Genomic DNA, 17037 nt, shown 5'->3' with positions numbered 1-17037 from the left:
AGATATATATGTGTATGTATGTTTTGGGGGGCACTTGGTAAACACTGCTTGTAGGTGTAGAATGTCTCTGCTCCTAGTGGGCCTGAAGTGTTATAACGGTGGATGTGTGTGTGTATGCCTGCCAGTATTTGGACACATGAAGTTATGCAAAGCCAGTACTCTACTCCAACAAACACACACATACACAGTATACACACATTGCCTCACCCCACCCTAATCCCTCCTCACTGCTGTACAGGAGACTTGGCCTTTGTGTTGCGTCTGACCAGCTGGTTGCCAGAATCAGCATGTGCAGCTGTCTACTGTGACGAACACTACTCTACCGCCATCAGGACACAGTGACTCTTCAATGCGCTGCTATGTTTTAATATGACTGCCTGGCATTACTACAGCCATTTAAAATCCATCTAAGAAGCCACTGACCTCGGGGGAGTTTACACAGGCTGAGAGCAGGTTGAGTTTTATCTATAACACATACTGATGGCCTTTAACTAGTGTTTGAGAACCTTGGAGGGTAGCGCTATAAGAACTAGACTCACAACTGGGTGAAGACCAAGCTCTCAGAGTGTGAGTGGCCATTCAGTACTCTTGCCAATATGTCTCATGATATATAGCTTTGTCTTTAATAGGTATGAGCATGGTGTGTAGGGCAGTGTCATGAAAAAGCCCCAGTTTTATATAAGCGTTACAGTTCACTTTGATCTCCTCTCTTGCTCCACTGTTTATAAATCAGCCACACAAATATTTATGAGCGGAACGAGGAAAATGGCTGGTCTGGTTTGTATCTCTGCCCTCCTTCCCTCCCTCCCTACTGTGTTCCCTCCCTCTCCCTGTGGCTGATGTGTGTATGAGGCCACCGCAGACGCAGAGCGAGAGTATAGGCCCCAGGCCACATCCATCATATCTGCTCTGTCTCTGGCTATTGTGTGGCCCCAGAAAAGGCTGACCTATCCAGACCGAGTAATAAGAGCGACAGCGCATTTAGTATGAATAAAAGGGAAAACTACAAAAATATGGCACCATTACAGACAAGTAGCATACATTCTTGGTTAAACCTATGAAATGATGCATAATAGTTATACAAGTATGATGTGAGTGCACTATATGCACATAATTAAGAGAAAAAACATGCATGTCAATGTAACTGTTCGCTTTATGTGGTTTGTTCTCACAAGCATGCATTCGTGCCCCTGACTAATGCATCACTAGTTCATCTGTAACAAAGCTCAATAAATTAATACTTACATGTTCAATACATATTCCCTCTGCCTCCCTTTAAGCTCACCTATCTGTTTCTGCCTACAACACACACAATGGGACAGACCCAGAGCTTCTGGATCCATACGCTTTAATTGCTCCCCCCAGCCCTGACCTCTGATCCAGATCATTCTGATATACAACATCTCTATTAAATTGGGAAGTAGGTAAATATTCTTCTAATGGCCCTCAGATCTAGCGACACCACTGAAAATGGAGGAGAAAATAAAATCAATCTTCTTTTTTCCTTTTTGCCCTTCGCTGACTCTATTAGTTCCCTTTTTATCTGAGGGTTGACTCCAAAAATGTGGTGGGAGCCTGAGCAGAATGTGACTACTCTCATTTTGACAGGCCGATGGACTTTACTGAGATGCATTTCGGTAATGAGGAGATTACAAACCTATGCTCAGAAGGAAATATCTTTTGAACAGCATCTTGACTGTCCTTCACGTAACACATTGGGGTTGCTGAGCCAATATAAAAAAGTCAGACAACCTTTATCTAAACTGAACAGAATGTTGATCCTGCAGTCTATACTCTAGATAATTTAAAAGATAATATGGTTAAAACGGGAAAGAGACAAATTCTACCAAATGTGGTTGAGTTTTATGCAAGTCTGTATGTGTGTGAGTATGTGTGTGTTTGCAGTGTACAGTAAGAGCTGATAAACTGTATGTGTGTGTCTGTGGGCAGGGGGTGGAGGGGGTAGAGAGGGGATGGTAGTGGTGGACTGGCTTGTCGATCGATGCAGTGATTGGCAGTTAATGGCTTTTCCTGTTCTGCCTTGGTAACCCTGGCCTGATGGCTGTTGCTTCTGATCAGAGATGGCAGATGGGGTTTGATTTTTGTATATAAACCCCTGACTTTGTGGAGATGGCTTCATCATGTTTAATGATTTAAAAGTTAAGTTGAATACTGGGAATACTCCAATGCTGGATCTCTCATTTAAAAAGCCCTGAACTCCCTTCCAGATGTGAGAACTGATCTCTCTTAACTACATGCACTACTCGTGGTTAGTATTCTACAATAAGCCACTCGATACTTAAATGATAAATTATTAGAATGAAATTGACAACACATACAGTACACTCTCCCCCATTTTATGTTATCTAGACATTTCAATCAGGCCTCATCTTACAGTGCACATCTTTGTAGGCTGCTCAGTCAGAAACTATCTCCTGATTTAAATAGACCACTCAAAGAATCAAGAATCCCCTATGATCAAATATAATCCTAAATACCAAAAGACCTATCACTGAATTGTTCCATCCTTTTTACCCAACCAGTCAGTGATGACAGTGCAGACTAGGAACTGAGCCTTAGAAAAAGGAGACAAAGTTGTAAATGGAGGAACACTGAATGATAAGCTTTATTTGATGTGTAAGAGAAGATGGTAGAAAATCAGAGTACACAGACCAGGTTTTGGGATCTGAGTAATTTCATGTTCTGAAGGGTTTTCCTTTATATGGCTCCTCACTTCAACAGTTTCAACAGCTTAAGGCTTAAGTGTATGTTTTAAGTCTATTTAATATCCCATAACTCCTGCTGTTTTGACATTTAATCTCCCCAAAAGTTCAAAAAGAACAAGAAACATGAAGGTGAAAATATCTAAATTGTGTGGGAAGACTATTCTTGATAAGTACAGTAAGGGGTAAATATATTAGAAAAGAGAGGGAATGCATGTGTGTGAAATGATGATAATGTGTCATGCTAGTGACAGATACGTGTATGTGGGCGAGAGAAAGAGAGAGAGAGAGAAAGAGAGAGAGAGAGAGAGAGAGAGAGAGAGAGAGAGAGAGAGAGAGAGAGAGAGAGAGAGAGAGAGAGAGAGAGAGAGAGAGATTTAGGTCACACTGGAACTCACAACTGCAAAATTAATACACCCTTACTCCTGCAACATCAACACATAAATACTTTGCATTACTGAACTTATTAAGATGCTCTCTCTCTCTCTCTCTCTCTCTCTCTCTCTCTCTCTCTCTCTCTCTCTCTCTCTCTCTCCACCCCCCTTGCGCCTTTCAGCATGCAAATTAATACATTGATCATTTGAATAATAATTTGCATTCCAGATCTCACAATTTCATGTTCAAACTTTAACAGCTCCCAGAGTTCTCATTTAAACAGTAGCTGCACAGACAGTCCTTATGGTTCAAATTATTTCAACATGACTACTCCAACCTAACAAGCATAAATTAAGGAAATTCCTATCTGGTGACAGAGATAGGCCATATGAAGGGAGGATTCAAGTTTGAATTATTCAGCAGTCCTTAATTTCAGTGTTGATTGAATGTGTTGACATTATAAAAAATAGTTTGTGGGGCGGGCAGGGAAGGCAGTGAGGGATAGTATATGATCTAGGAGTGAGCCTCGGAGTTCAGTGGCTATGGAGACTTCCTCTGCTGTCTGTTTCTCTGAAGAGATCTCAGAGGAAAGAGGCCTCTGTAAATCAGCATGAGATTGAAGAGGACTTTATAAAACACAAATGTGTGAAACTGCTTATACTGAACAAAATCCTGCACTTCAGTCCTTCGCTTTCACCAGCTTTGGCTAGTAAAGAAAAACTTCAGACAGTGTGACCCTGAGGTTTGCCACATAAAAACATCAGGGTGAAGTGAAGGTGAGCAAGGAACGGAGATGATATGTGGAGGGTGGAGCTTAAAGGCATGATAGTTAAAGTTTTTTTTTCTTCCAACACCACTCTGTCTATTCTGGGCATCAGTTTGTCATGAAGGAATGTGAAGGCCATAAAGTATCGGCGCCCTTGAAAAGCTGAAGAGCATTCTTGTCCCCAACTCTTAAAGCTGTCTCCCTCTCTTTCAGTCACTATCACTTTCCCCAACTCTTATTCCCGCAGTAAGTTTAAAGTAGAACACAGGTGTAGAAGACGACACCCGTGGGAAAGATAACATTTGGGAACATTCCTGGTGTTAAAAAAGGACTTTTTTTCCTGATATTCTTCAACTGAAGGACTATGTAATTGCCTTGGTTCCAAGACTATGCCTTTGTCCCCTTTGAGCTTCCATCCCACACTCCCCATACCTCTTACATCACCACGTAGTCATTTCCATATAATAATTTAAACAAGAGATTCTATTCTCTGCTGCTTTTTTTCATTTTCATCTTTTCATTTTTTTCCATCTTTTGTATTGAAGAATAAAAGGCATGATGAGAAAACAAGGTGCAAAATGATATTTTCCAGAGGCCCCAATAAAAACCGCATGACACCCTGGGCTGCACCGCTTAATTACAAAAGGATGAAATCTTTTCTTCTACATCTGGAGAAAACATTGTCTGCATAACACTGATAGATTTACAGCTCCCAGTTCTAACCCTGGACTCCAGCGCACAGCAATTAGCCAAATCATGGATGGACAACCAGTGCCATTAAGTTCAGGAAGAGATGAATATTCTCTGTTGGCACAACAGAAAATGCATCTGAGGCCTCACTGCTTCAAATAAACATTCTACCCAGAGAATTGACCACATGGTGGATGGTTCATTTTCACTCAAGCCTTAATAGTGGTCATAAAGAGGTGAGGCTAACTTTTCACTGCACAGACTATTTCATGTCAGATTTTGTGCTAGATAACCCATCCAAAATAGACTACTTTGAGGAAAGCATGATTGCAGGCATCAGCATCTCAAAGACCCATCAACAGCAACAAACAGCCAATGAAATCCAGGCGAGAAATTACTGAAGTTCTGCAATTCAACAGTAATTGATGGAGTACAAAATGGAAAGACCTTAAGGGCAGATTTGCTAAAACAAAGAAAATGCTAGGTAAAATAAAAACAGCACATGTTTTGTGCCTTTAGGGGCAATTAAAATGGCTGCAGAACTGTAAATCAAGCTTGGATTAGAATCTGGCTGCCTTCAAACAACAAACCCAACAGACTGGACAGTTAGGCAAAGAGCTTTGTATGTTGTCAGATGTTTAATGTGCTCAATTACCATAATTCTAAATACAAGCCCTGTATATAAAATTGCTTAACACCCCTTACATTATTGTGACATTTTGCTACTTAAACATCCTTTTGGTCATACAAGTGGAACATTACAAGGCAACAGAAATTAAACAACAGCCAGGGCCACATATCCATCATTCAGTAAAATGTATCTGTCCCACAACTCTACTCTGTAGGCCAAACCCAAACAGAAGACAAGTCACTGTGTACTCATCCTGGTACCTAAGACCTCCTCCCTTCTCCTCATCTGTCTCACCCTAGCTTGCTTTCATGTACAGCTCCAATGAACACAGACATCAGAGCTGAGTAGTTTTTGTGGCCCTGACCACTCGGAGGCCATTAATCTGGTGGCTAAGCCACTGATGTGTTGATGGCACAGAGCTGGTAAGCCTGCCTGCCTCACTTTCTCCATCCCTTCAGCTTAGGCGCTATATAGATTCACAGGAGTCTCCACCTGGCCTCATCAAAGCAGAGTTTACCTGCCAATTGCCACTATTAGTCTTTCAGGTGCTGTGGCCACAGGTTGCCGGATGCATTGACCAGTTCAACACTTCATTCAAGTCACAATGACCGCACAGTTCCTTTGCAAGCACTAAAAATACACCTATATCCAGACAAAAGCAAGGCTCTCTTTATAACAGCTTTATCTTTCACATTACTATACATTACTAAGTATATGAGCAGTTAAGTGTTTCGAAACACATGCAGAAGCTTTCATCTTACAACTAAGAATACAAGGAATGAGGGTCGTATTGAGGTGCTTTATAGACTAGTAAATGCCCTAAATTAGTAATTGAAGGAATATCAGTATTAGTACTACTACAGTATATGTTTTTTTTTCCTGAGCCTGTAGACTACCACCCATAATTCTAGAAATTAGCTTGATCATGAAACAACACAGGCAAAACGTATTTAACAGGGATGTTTGGTTATTGCAAACAATGAAAAGGTCTTTATCAATAACTTAAATCTGGGTATTCATCACAATTTAATTATTTGGGGTGACTACTTAATACATGATAAGTTGATAGGAAATTGTAGAGACTGTGGAAAAAAGAAAGGACCATGACTGATGTGGCTATAATAACATCTTTACAAGAGAGATTGAAGAGAAATTTAAGCTGGGAAAACTCCAAGTGTCTTCTTTTTTATGGAAGCTGGATCAGTTCATTCAATAAGAGAATCAGTGTGTTGACAATAACATTAGCAGTACTTTGCTCCTTAGCGAGGAGCAAGAAACAAGCTAAGACTAAAGGTAAAAGTAGAGAGTGGGATGGGGGTGCAGATGAAAATTTAGTTGAGATTACAGATATTTAACCTTAAGCAGATCACCAGACTAGACCACCCATTGTTTCACTATCCATACTGGTTTGTATTGTGGGTGATGTGTATTTGTTGTGTTTATGAAGTTTTCTAGAGAAACAAAAAAGGATACATGGTGAGAGAAGGGTGGAAAAAAGTCAAATAATGTCGATAGAGCAGAGTGGAAGGATTTAGAGTCTAGCATGTATGACAGGAATGTCTAAGAAACTGTTTCTTGTCTGTAAAAAGGGGGAATCTAGTGGTAGATACAAACTATATCAACTATAACTATATAGTTATAACTATAACTATAACTATATATATATATATATATATATATATATATATATATATATATATATATATCAACATATATAATTGCCTATCGCCAACACTAAGTGGAACTTCACCTTAAACTGTGGTCAACCCTGTCACAAAAACTAATATATCTGTGCCTCCTTTTCCTTCCCTTCCTCAAACACCAATCTGCCTTTTCAGCTTATTGGGCAGGTGATAACAAGATCAACAGCTTCCTTGCAATATTGGCTCTGTTGCTTCTGCCAAAAAAAAAAGAAAAAAAGAAAAGTCAAATCAAATCAAATAATCATTAACACAATGACCAAGGGTCTGTAACTCTCCGACAATGTAACACAGCCTCTTGGTCCTTTCTCTAGTCCTACAATGGCTCAGTGTGATGGAACTCAGAAAATGCATCTCCATCTCCATCACAGACCCAGTACGGACAATCTTGTCTGTAATGCACTGGGCTCTTTTAGGCATAACAGTCACGGTAAACAGCTGTTGAAAATTACCAAGAATGAGCAAGCTTCCTTGTCTAAGCAACCTTCCTCTACCCTCTTTTGCCTTCTTTCACTGTCACTTTTAAAGTCCCAGCAACACACACAGTAGGGCAACTGCTCATTCAATAACCAGTAGCGGAGGCAGCAGCAGCAGCAGCAGCATCAGCAGCTGTGCCACGGGTCAGAGCCTGACCCTTTCCCTGGCCTTCTCAAGAGGTGGGAGCTAGAATAGTTGTGAAATTCTTGCACACTGCCAAACACTAAGCCCTACTAGCCCCCCTTACTTGCCAGACAGCAACTTTCTGCAATCCACCCTGATTTTTTGCTGTATGCCACTCTTTCCTTGTTCCACCCACCACTCAAAGAAACTGAGATCTGTTTGACATAGGAAACTATGGTTTAATTCCCCACTGGCAACCACTGACACAAATATGGGGAACTTGGGTTTAGGATCACGGCTGTGTTGACTGAAGAGGTGTTACAGGGGCCCAAACAGTATTTAAATACTTCCTTAATGTGATGTTATGCCTTTGCTCACATGTACATCACTTGTATAGAATCATATTATAAGAACATCTCTATGAGTGTTTAAAATGGCATTCATAAACTTTATGTTGTCATGTTCCAGCACTTTCGATTATAAGATTGTTTAGTGTGTGTGTGTGTGTGTGTGTGTGTGTGTGTGTGTGTGTGTGTGTGTGTGTGTGTGCGTGCGTGCGTGCAAGTGGGTTGGGGGGGTTGTGTCTATTTGTGTGTGCATTCACACGGTTGGGCATGTGAAAGGAGAGAATGGGCTGTCTCCCAGGATGTGCAGCGGGCGCTTTATTAGAGCGGTAGTACCAGTAAATCAGAGCTCAGCTCTTCCTGGAACTGCTGCAACCTTTCCCACTGAGCACTATTACTGAACAATCATAGGCTAGCCATGATAATTAGCAGAGTATCTATCCTTCCAACCCTCCTGTCCCCCCCCCCCCTCTCTCTCCTGTCTGTCTCTCCATCCTCCTCTTACCTCTCCTCTTCTTAGAAATGTCTGGTGGGTGAGTGGGTAAGGCCAGGCGCCCACTAGACATCATTTCGCCAGAGGACATCTCACATTACCTGCCGTAATTTTTGTCTTGACATTGGCCAGCGTGACAATTGGGATAATTTACCAAAAAACATACAGGGATGATGAGGACATCCCAGAACAATTGAGTAGCTTGGGAGACGATTTAAACATGGATGTGCTGACCCATAGCAGGAGGCCAGAAGATTCGCTATCACGTCGATGTGTTAAACTTATCTGGTAAACCAAAATCAGCTATCTTATCATCTAGCAGTCACTTGGCCTAAGTCTTTGTCTCTGGACGCAAAAAAAGAACCCAAGGGGGAAAAGGCCACAACTGATCCAAACACGACTTTGTCTGTTGCCTGAGGCAAAATTACGCTTTAGCTTTATTTGATAGCAAAACTGCAATATTTATCTAGAGCTGGAACCTATTTGTGGTTGTACCCCAACTACAGATTATAGTATAGTGCAAGAGGATTGGAATCAATCCTGGTAGTTATACTCATTAATGTGGAGAGGTCATCACGGCTTGAATTCCTGAGTCTGAGAAGGCAGTGCTTCTGCTGAGTAGGATCATCAGTGAAACACCTTAATTCCTTTTCAAGTAACCACTAATCCCTTCATTTACATTACAGCCTCTTTTCGTCTATTTGCTCTCTGCAGAGTGTAGACATTTTCTTTCCTCAGTGTTCACTAATTCTTTTGGATTGCACTGAAGGGTAAAATAAGAGCAGTAACTCCATCCAAGATACAGATGTATTGTGTTCGTTAATGGTCCAGCCGCTGGGCTCCACTTAACACTATGATGGTGCAGTTAAAAGTGTAGAACACATGATTGAAAGCCCTGTTCTCATATGCAAGGAGCAGAGAGTGTATTTGACTGTGTGTAAGCCAAGGAAAGAGATAGGTGAAAAGTTTGTACAGTTATGTGTGTGCTCAATAGAGCTGGACCAGGACGGGGGGGCGGGGGCGGGGCGGTGTCAGGACTTTCTTAGTTAAAGATTCCCCATTTGATAGTGACGGCACTTTCTCCCTTTCTTTTCGTGGCCAAGCGGCATCTGGAGTGGATTTTGTGTGAGCAGACACCGAGGAACATGATTACATTCGGCTAACTGCGCTCTAAACTGATTATGCATGTGCCAAGCTAATGGACTACATTTGCAAGAGGAAAAATAACATCCAATCAATCTCAATTACCGCCGATTGCACCGGCCCCCGAGACAAGGAAGGTAGCCAGCTAACCCCCCCCTCAATGCTCCTCCCCTTTCGCCCTACCCTTGACTGGAAGCTGAGGCCTGTGGCTGAGTCTGTTTAGGCCCCACCCATTCTGTCTGGCCAGAGCAGTCAGGGCCTGAGAGCTGGATTAATTCCATTCATCTCACCTCCACACTGAGGCCTGCTGCTGGTGGTATAAGGGCTATCATCTTCACATATTACAAACATAAATAGCTATAAAATGAGAGCAGAAAGTGGGTTTATTCAAGTTGAAGAGAGTATTCTAACAGCAAAGTACACAAACTAACGTTTAGGTTGGAATCTGGACACCATAACAGAGCCCATCTGTTTGTGTTTGTGAATAAACCATTCTTGGGGCAGATGGGTGACCATCATGCTATCATCAGAGCCACTTAAAACCGTTTGGTCCATGGGAAAAAGAGAAGGTGAAAGTTGTGTTCGGCGCACAGGGGTGTATTGGCAGAACACAGAGAGCTGAGAATGGGTATCTCTCAGCTGAGAACATAGTACACAGAGGAAGACAGCATCACCCCCCACTGTGTGGTGGTCTGAGCGGTCAGGATGACTTGCTGGATGTTTCTGTGGTCTTTTGGAACATTCCAATACATGGGGTGGTGGGGGTGATATTTTTAGAAAGCCCTAATATGGGCCACATACCACAGACTCTCAAATTATCCCATCCAGTTTAGCCCTCAGTTTAAACCTTCCTTTTTAATTCCAGTAATTACAGGCTCCAATTTATATGGAGCTGTGCACACAAAGGGCCTGTTTAATGCAAACCAGTTTGATTTGGGTGAAGTGTCCCAAGCATCTCCCACATCATACATCTGTTTATGCTGACTTGATGATTTATTTTCTCCCCAAAAAGGTTAAAAATTGTGCTATTTGCATCAGATTTATTTGGGGAGGAATAAATGAATGGTGATTTTCCTTTTTCCGTCCTTGCATAATATACCAAGTTGGGTTTATAGGCTTGTGGCCCACTGTGGGTTTCTGCCTGTCAGTATCTCTACCAGGATAGTAAATTAAATGCAGTGCGAAGACTGTGACATTGTCAAGTGGGGAGCCAGTGCTCCCAAGAAGCCTCACAACCATGTACTTGTTGTCCACTAATCACATTTGTGAATCATAAAATTCTGTAATAATTCTTGTCAACTAGTGTACATCTTTGTTTTTGAGTGGTGTCTGGGATGAAGCGAGCTTAGGAGGACTGGGGTGTTTCGGGGTGAGAGAGCAGGTAATTTCTGGACAAATGCACACACTCTTACTCAGAAGATCAATTGGTTTTAAGAAATATGGAGCCAACTTAAGAGGCTTAAGTCATAAAAAATGATCATGCCTGGATGTGTTGTACATATTTAATCCCCCACAGCCTGAGCAGCAGTATGACATATGTCTCTTCTCTCTTAAAAACTTGAGCGGAAAAAGAGACAGAGGAGGAAAAAAAGCTGTTTCTCTTTTGCCTTTTGGGCTCACAGCAAAGTGGAAACCATGCATATAATGTAATATAAACTGCACCATATCCTGTGAGACAAAACAAGTCTCTCCCCTCCAAAGGTGTGAGGAGGAGAGAGAGGATGCCAGGGCCTGTCTATTTTGGTCTAATGTGAGGCTGTCATTGGAATGTGGGCCAGGGTATGTCCAGGAGAGGATGACCATGGGCTTGGAAAACACAACGACATATGCTTTTCTGCTGTCTCACAAATTACTCAACACATTCACATATATGCTGAATATTTGTATGTGTCCATAATTGCCCTGTGCATATGGAAATGCTTCTGCTGTCCTCTCTTGTGCAAACCATAGACCGACAAGCCAAACTATACATACTACCTTCAACACCTTCTGTGTCCCCTGGCCCTCTTCAACAACTTTACTAGGAGCCCTGCATCTCACCTTCCCCTTTAACAAAACACTGCAAATTGATTTCTCTCTTTCACTGTTATTTTAGTACAAAGGTCTTGTGAAAAAGGAAACCTCTCTACCACGTCAGTGGTTCTGAGGAACTATTCATAATGCTGACTGATTTTTAAATAGACAGCCTTTTTGAGTGGGTTTACAGTAAATGGACCTCTTCACCTAAGTTTTTCATGTGATTAAAATCACCATGCTTAAAGAAGCACATGTGCCTTTCATGTGCCTTTTAATACCTCCTCTCTAAAATAGGTCATACCATAAAAGAATACAAAAATGGCAAGCAATAAAATAGCTTAAATTGTTTTCTGTGTTTACTTTGTAAGAGTCAAACACTTGATAATGGAGTAGGCTTACTGTAAATAAAAAGCCACACCTACTAGAGGGAGACAGTGCACATCACAGTGGATTATATTTTAGATTCTGTTGGTGTGTATGTAGTGTAAACTTACCAGGAGTATGTGTTTTCAGTGTTTGTATGTGTTTTGTTGTGTGTGTTTGTGTCTACATGTGTGTGTGAGCAGCTATGCCAGTTTGGGTTAAGCGCAGAGTAGCCGAAGCCGCAGACACACAGGATAGGTACCTAAGTGGAATCAGGCCTGTTAGATTTATGGCCATTTGTTCGGAGAGTGTTCATCCATTGGCTATTATGGAATGATTAGAGGAGAAGGTGAAGCTCCAAGTCCAGCAAAAATCAATACGGCTGTCGAGAACGATTCAGTCTTTCCTGCTCCGAGGAGTATTAGCACCAAACCTCTGTCTCCTCACACTTCTTCATTCGTCTCCAAGTGATTCACCCCTAAGCCTCCAAATCAGCTTCACCTGCCATGTTCTTCTCATGCCAGCAGTGTGGCACTACTTCTGTATCACTACTGGGAAAGTAAGGGTTACTCAACAAAGCTATCATCCATGCCTTGGTAGAGCAGCGAGGTTAGTGCAGTGGGCACGCACTAGAACATTTATTGTCTTGTGGAGGAGTATCAAGTTAGCAGGGAGAGGATTAAAGACACATTTGGCCATTTATGTAAAATTCACCGTAGTTCAATTGAATGATGAATATTCCCAAATATGACACAAACACTACTTATTCCAGTCATATTATAGCACCTCAAATGATGTGATAATACAGACAGCATTAACATACCACAGGTTGGCTATTTTGCTGCCTGTAAAAGTCAGACATCCCATCTCTTTTGCATGCTCTTATCCCCATGGTATATATTTGTGATGATGTGAAAATTGTGGTACACTGTAAAGACATGTTGAGTAGTACTTGTGATGAAGGAGCTTGAAAACCACTAACCTTGTAGAGTTTGAGGCTAGCCTCATGCCGGGAATTGACTGTGTGCATCCTCAATTTCTCCAGGCTGTTAGTGTAGTAATCGCAGGCATTGCACTTCAGGTGCACTGGATTGCCTATGGCCACACATTTCAGACGCCATTCGTTGCCTTTGCCTCCTTCTTTGATGTGGGCCACCAGCTGGTACTTTTGAACATGCTTGTCTGTCTTGCAGTGCAGCTGGAAGTTGGCCTTGAGCTGAGTGGTGTAGTGGCACAACTTGCACTGGTGAGAGTCGCCCACCACAGCACGCCACTCCTCCTCTGGTAGGTTGCGTTCAGCTCCCATGTGCATACCAAGCACATCCAGGTTGTCAGTGGTGAAGCGGTTGCACACAGCGCATTGAAAGAGCTTGAGGGAGGGGTCGCTTGTTTGTGATAGACTTTCTCCCAGGGTCATCAGTTCTTCGGACACTAACTGCCCACCACCCAGCCGCACGTCCATAGGGATCTCTCCACCTACTAGAATGTGCAGGGGACACAAAGAGAGCCAGAAAGAAAGAGGAAAAGGGCAAAGAAAGTAATTTAGATGCTTGCATACGTACACTTATCATAATGCTCGACATATTCAAGCTTCCGGTCTAAATAATTGTAAAGTTTTTACAGATCACTTTATCTCTCAGTTATTAACTTCAGGATGTGGACAAATATTATTTTATTAGTCTGAGTTTGTTCCAGGTGGAAGTACAGTGTTTCCCAAAGAAAGTATTAGTTTGAACCACTCTCATGCTTAACATTTCAGGGAAAATAAGAATCCTCAACTTCAAAAAACATGCTCTCCTGTCTGTCAGTCTGATATTGCATGGAGAATAATGTGCATTTATGTATTTATGGATCTATTCCTATCCTTGTTGTAGCTAGGAAAATAAGAAAAAGCATCCTGGACTTTCCCATAGGGACCAAAACCTCACTCATCCAGAGAGCAAATGTCACCATGTTTGGGCTGGTGCATTTTAATGACCTGTCTGTAAATCAACTCCAGAGGCCAAGAGCTTCACAGTAAAAGTTATTTTGTCATTACTGAATATCTAAGGAGTTCCCAAGCACACATTACTGTAAATCGCCCTTATTCACTAAATAATAACAAAATCCACTTCTCTGCTTATATTCTTCTGCTGCTTTCTCTCCAGATTGCCTCTAAATCAATATGGACACCTAACAGATTAATTCTGCTTGGTACTGAGTGTAAACAGGGGGTAGCATGCCCATATCCTATGACACCAACCACAGAACTGATGTGTATATGGTCTGGGAAGCTGACTTTAAAAATGAATGCTAAAAAAATGAGGTAGGAGCAGCCGGAGTTTTTGCCTTTGCTTGCTGATCTTTATTCTTTCACTGCCCAGACTGAGCATGCAGGTTTGACCCCGCCTGGCTTTACACTAAATTAATTCCAGCAGCTCTTTTTTATTTATTGCTGCAGTATGCAGCCTGCTCTCGGACTTTTCTCCATTACCTGAGTTTTTATAGCCAGGAGAGGGAGACCTTTGAGAAGCCCTCTGAAATCACTCACAGACCCAGCTCCCCAGTCATGGATCCTTACACACTTTCTCTTACACACACACACACACACACACACACACACACACACACACACACACACACACACGCACACACACACACACACACACACACACACACACACACACACACACACACACACACAACTGGTATCCTAGTCGTGTCTTTTCCTGCACCTGACATATCTTATTTCTATCTGGTTCTCATGATCTGTTACTATGGTCTCAATGATTTATGACAAGTCTGGATCCTGTTCTTCACTAAATTCTGATTCATTAGACCAAGACTGATTTGTAGCTTTACATCAATTTCCAAATATGTTATTTTATATTGAAACACAAGTTATTTTATATTAAATATTGTAAAAGTAAATATGTCAATCCATGCCCACATTTACACAAATATATTTACATATAATCATTTTTGTTTATGTGTTTTCCAAAATTAACTCTTTAGTGAATAGTTCTATAATTTGTCTGCTGATTCACAGTAAATGACAGACAACACATTTCAGAAACTATTTCACAAATGGCTTAATGTCACATCCCCTTCCTTCTCTTTATCTCTTTTGCACTCCATCTCACATCTTCCTCTCACTACTGTAGCTGAGTCATGGGAACAAGGATTACCAGGAGGCTGAGATCATGTGAGGTCAACAGATGTCATCTATTTCTTTAGCAAGACATACGGAATTCAAAATCCATAGTGAGAGTATGAAAGAGCACCTCTCACTTTAACCGTCTGGTCTGACATCTTCTTGTGATGGCAGATTCTCTCAAAGATTTACTGAACCTTATGTTTCAAACTGTAGAGTTAATATCAGAGTGTTTGTGTAAGATGGCTCAAAGAGTTCCTTAAGTGTGACCAAGGATGACACTACTGTAGTTTATGGGCCTAGACTGTGTCATCATTGCCTCCCTTGTAACATGCTTATTAGAAACTCACCTCACAGGAAAATGAACCAGATGGCAGCAGAGGGAAAAAGGAATTAGTCACAGCAATCAATTCTTGTTTGTGTCTTTGAACTGGCGACAGTTGGAGACAAGTCTGTACAAACTGTGGGGTTGTAACTGGCAAGCCAAACACTCTGCTATGCTGCTGAATTACCCATGCCGGGCCCTCTAACCTCCCTTCTTTGACCAAGATAAAATTTATAGCTGCAATTACAAAGTTAGAAAAAAACAGAGAACTCCAGTGGTGAAGTTCAGCAGCAGTTTGGGAATAATGACATAAAAAGGATGAAGCTGGCTGCCTGAGGGGGAAGGCAGCGAGAAGAGAACACTGAGTGTTGGCCCTGTAACTCACCCTTTGTGAGCAAAAAAACTGGATGTCACAAAGTGAACTTCAGTCAAAATTGCTTAGATATAATGTCACTAAGGTGTCCTGTTAAGGATTGTGTGAGAGAGAAGGCTTCTGCCTGCTACTTGGTCCCAAACTGGTCTTGTGCACTAGAAGGTTTTACTGTGGACGTGTGATTAAAGCAATGAGCATAGACCTACTGTCATGTATATTACTATCGTGTACATCATCTGTAAGGAAATATTTTGAGGGTCTTGGGTATGCCCCCCTTTACACGGGTCTCAGATGGATCCGATTTCTTTCCCTCTCCCTTTTTATGTTTCACTGGCACTCTGCTTGTAAAATGGGAAAATTATGTCAAGTTCACTAGGCCAGGCATACCTTCAAGCAAAGGAAGAAATCCAGCTGCCTAACTTAAAATTGTGATATACCTAGTATACATAGCAGTGTATAGAGATAAGATCTAGGTACTCCTGCTGAGTCAATAAAAACTCAATGACATTATTTTAGTGTTCTGTTGCCTTGTAATTTGATTAATTAACATTCAAGATCAAGTTGAAGTGAAACTGATTCACATTGAAGAAATTGCTCTGAACTGTACTAGGTGATTTTGTGGTCAACAAGGGGAATTTCTGAAAGCAAGAGAGGTAAAAGGAGAGTCCCAGCTCACCAAGTGCAGGGGCCAAGGCAGCCATGTTGGGATCCAGGTGAAAGCTCCCCATGAGGAACTGGGCTTCAGCTCCAGCTGGGTCCATCTTGAGGCCAGGTGGAAGGCTCATGTTCTGGGTCAGGTAATATTGATAGAGCTCAGCCTCAGAGGGTGAGGGCATGGCGCCCAAGCCCAGCCGGCCATGCTGCATCTGAGTCACATTCTGCTGGAGTAGCATCATGTTGTGCATGTGCTTCTCGCTGGTCATGTGGATACGCAGGTTCCGTGCCACATTGGTCTCGTAGTCACATACCTCACACCGCCAAGTAGGTTTGCTTTTCGGCTTGGTTGGCGAGGGGGCCCCACATGGTCCAGCCACATGGGTGGAGGACTGTGTAGGGTGGTGATGGGGAGGGTGATGACTGCTAGCCTGGGTCACTGAGGGGACAGCCACCACTCCTCCGGGGGCATGTCCAAACACCTGCTCCTGCGCAGAACCAATGGAGCCTCCATTTTGTAGTGTCTGCATGTTGTTCAGGTGCTTGTCTGACTGCATGTGGATGCTTAGGTTGCCCTTTGTGGTGGTGGAATAGTTACACACCTGGAAAATATCAGACAGTATGTGTTGAGCTGCGTGAAAATCAAGTGTTAAATACATTACTTTAAAATACCAGTTACATCTTACATTAATCTAAATGGCTCAATCA

The 17037-nt window shown here is 42.1% G+C and overlaps 1 protein-coding gene across 1 annotated transcript in view; it reads right to left on the bottom strand.

Annotated features, from left to right (window-relative positions):
- Positions 1–17037, bottom strand: part of zfhx3b (zinc finger homeobox 3b) — an 89820-nt gene that overhangs the window by 70253 nt on the left and 2530 nt on the right. The window contains exons 2-3 of the mRNA XM_062415447.1: positions 16352–16931; positions 12827–13323 (exon numbers count right to left, since the gene is read on the bottom strand). Coding sequence (XP_062271431.1) covers positions 12827–13323; positions 16352–16931 — 1077 coding nt within the window. The remainder of the gene's footprint in view (positions 1–12826; positions 13324–16351; positions 16932–17037) is intronic.

The sequence above is a fragment of the Scomber scombrus genome, chromosome 1, assembly GCF_963691925.1.
Source record: "Scomber scombrus chromosome 1, fScoSco1.1, whole genome shotgun sequence".
Taxonomy (NCBI): domain Eukaryota; kingdom Metazoa; phylum Chordata; class Actinopteri; order Scombriformes; family Scombridae; genus Scomber; species Scomber scombrus.
Note: the sequence above shows the minus strand (reverse complement) of the source record. Positions and strands in the feature narration are given on the sequence as shown.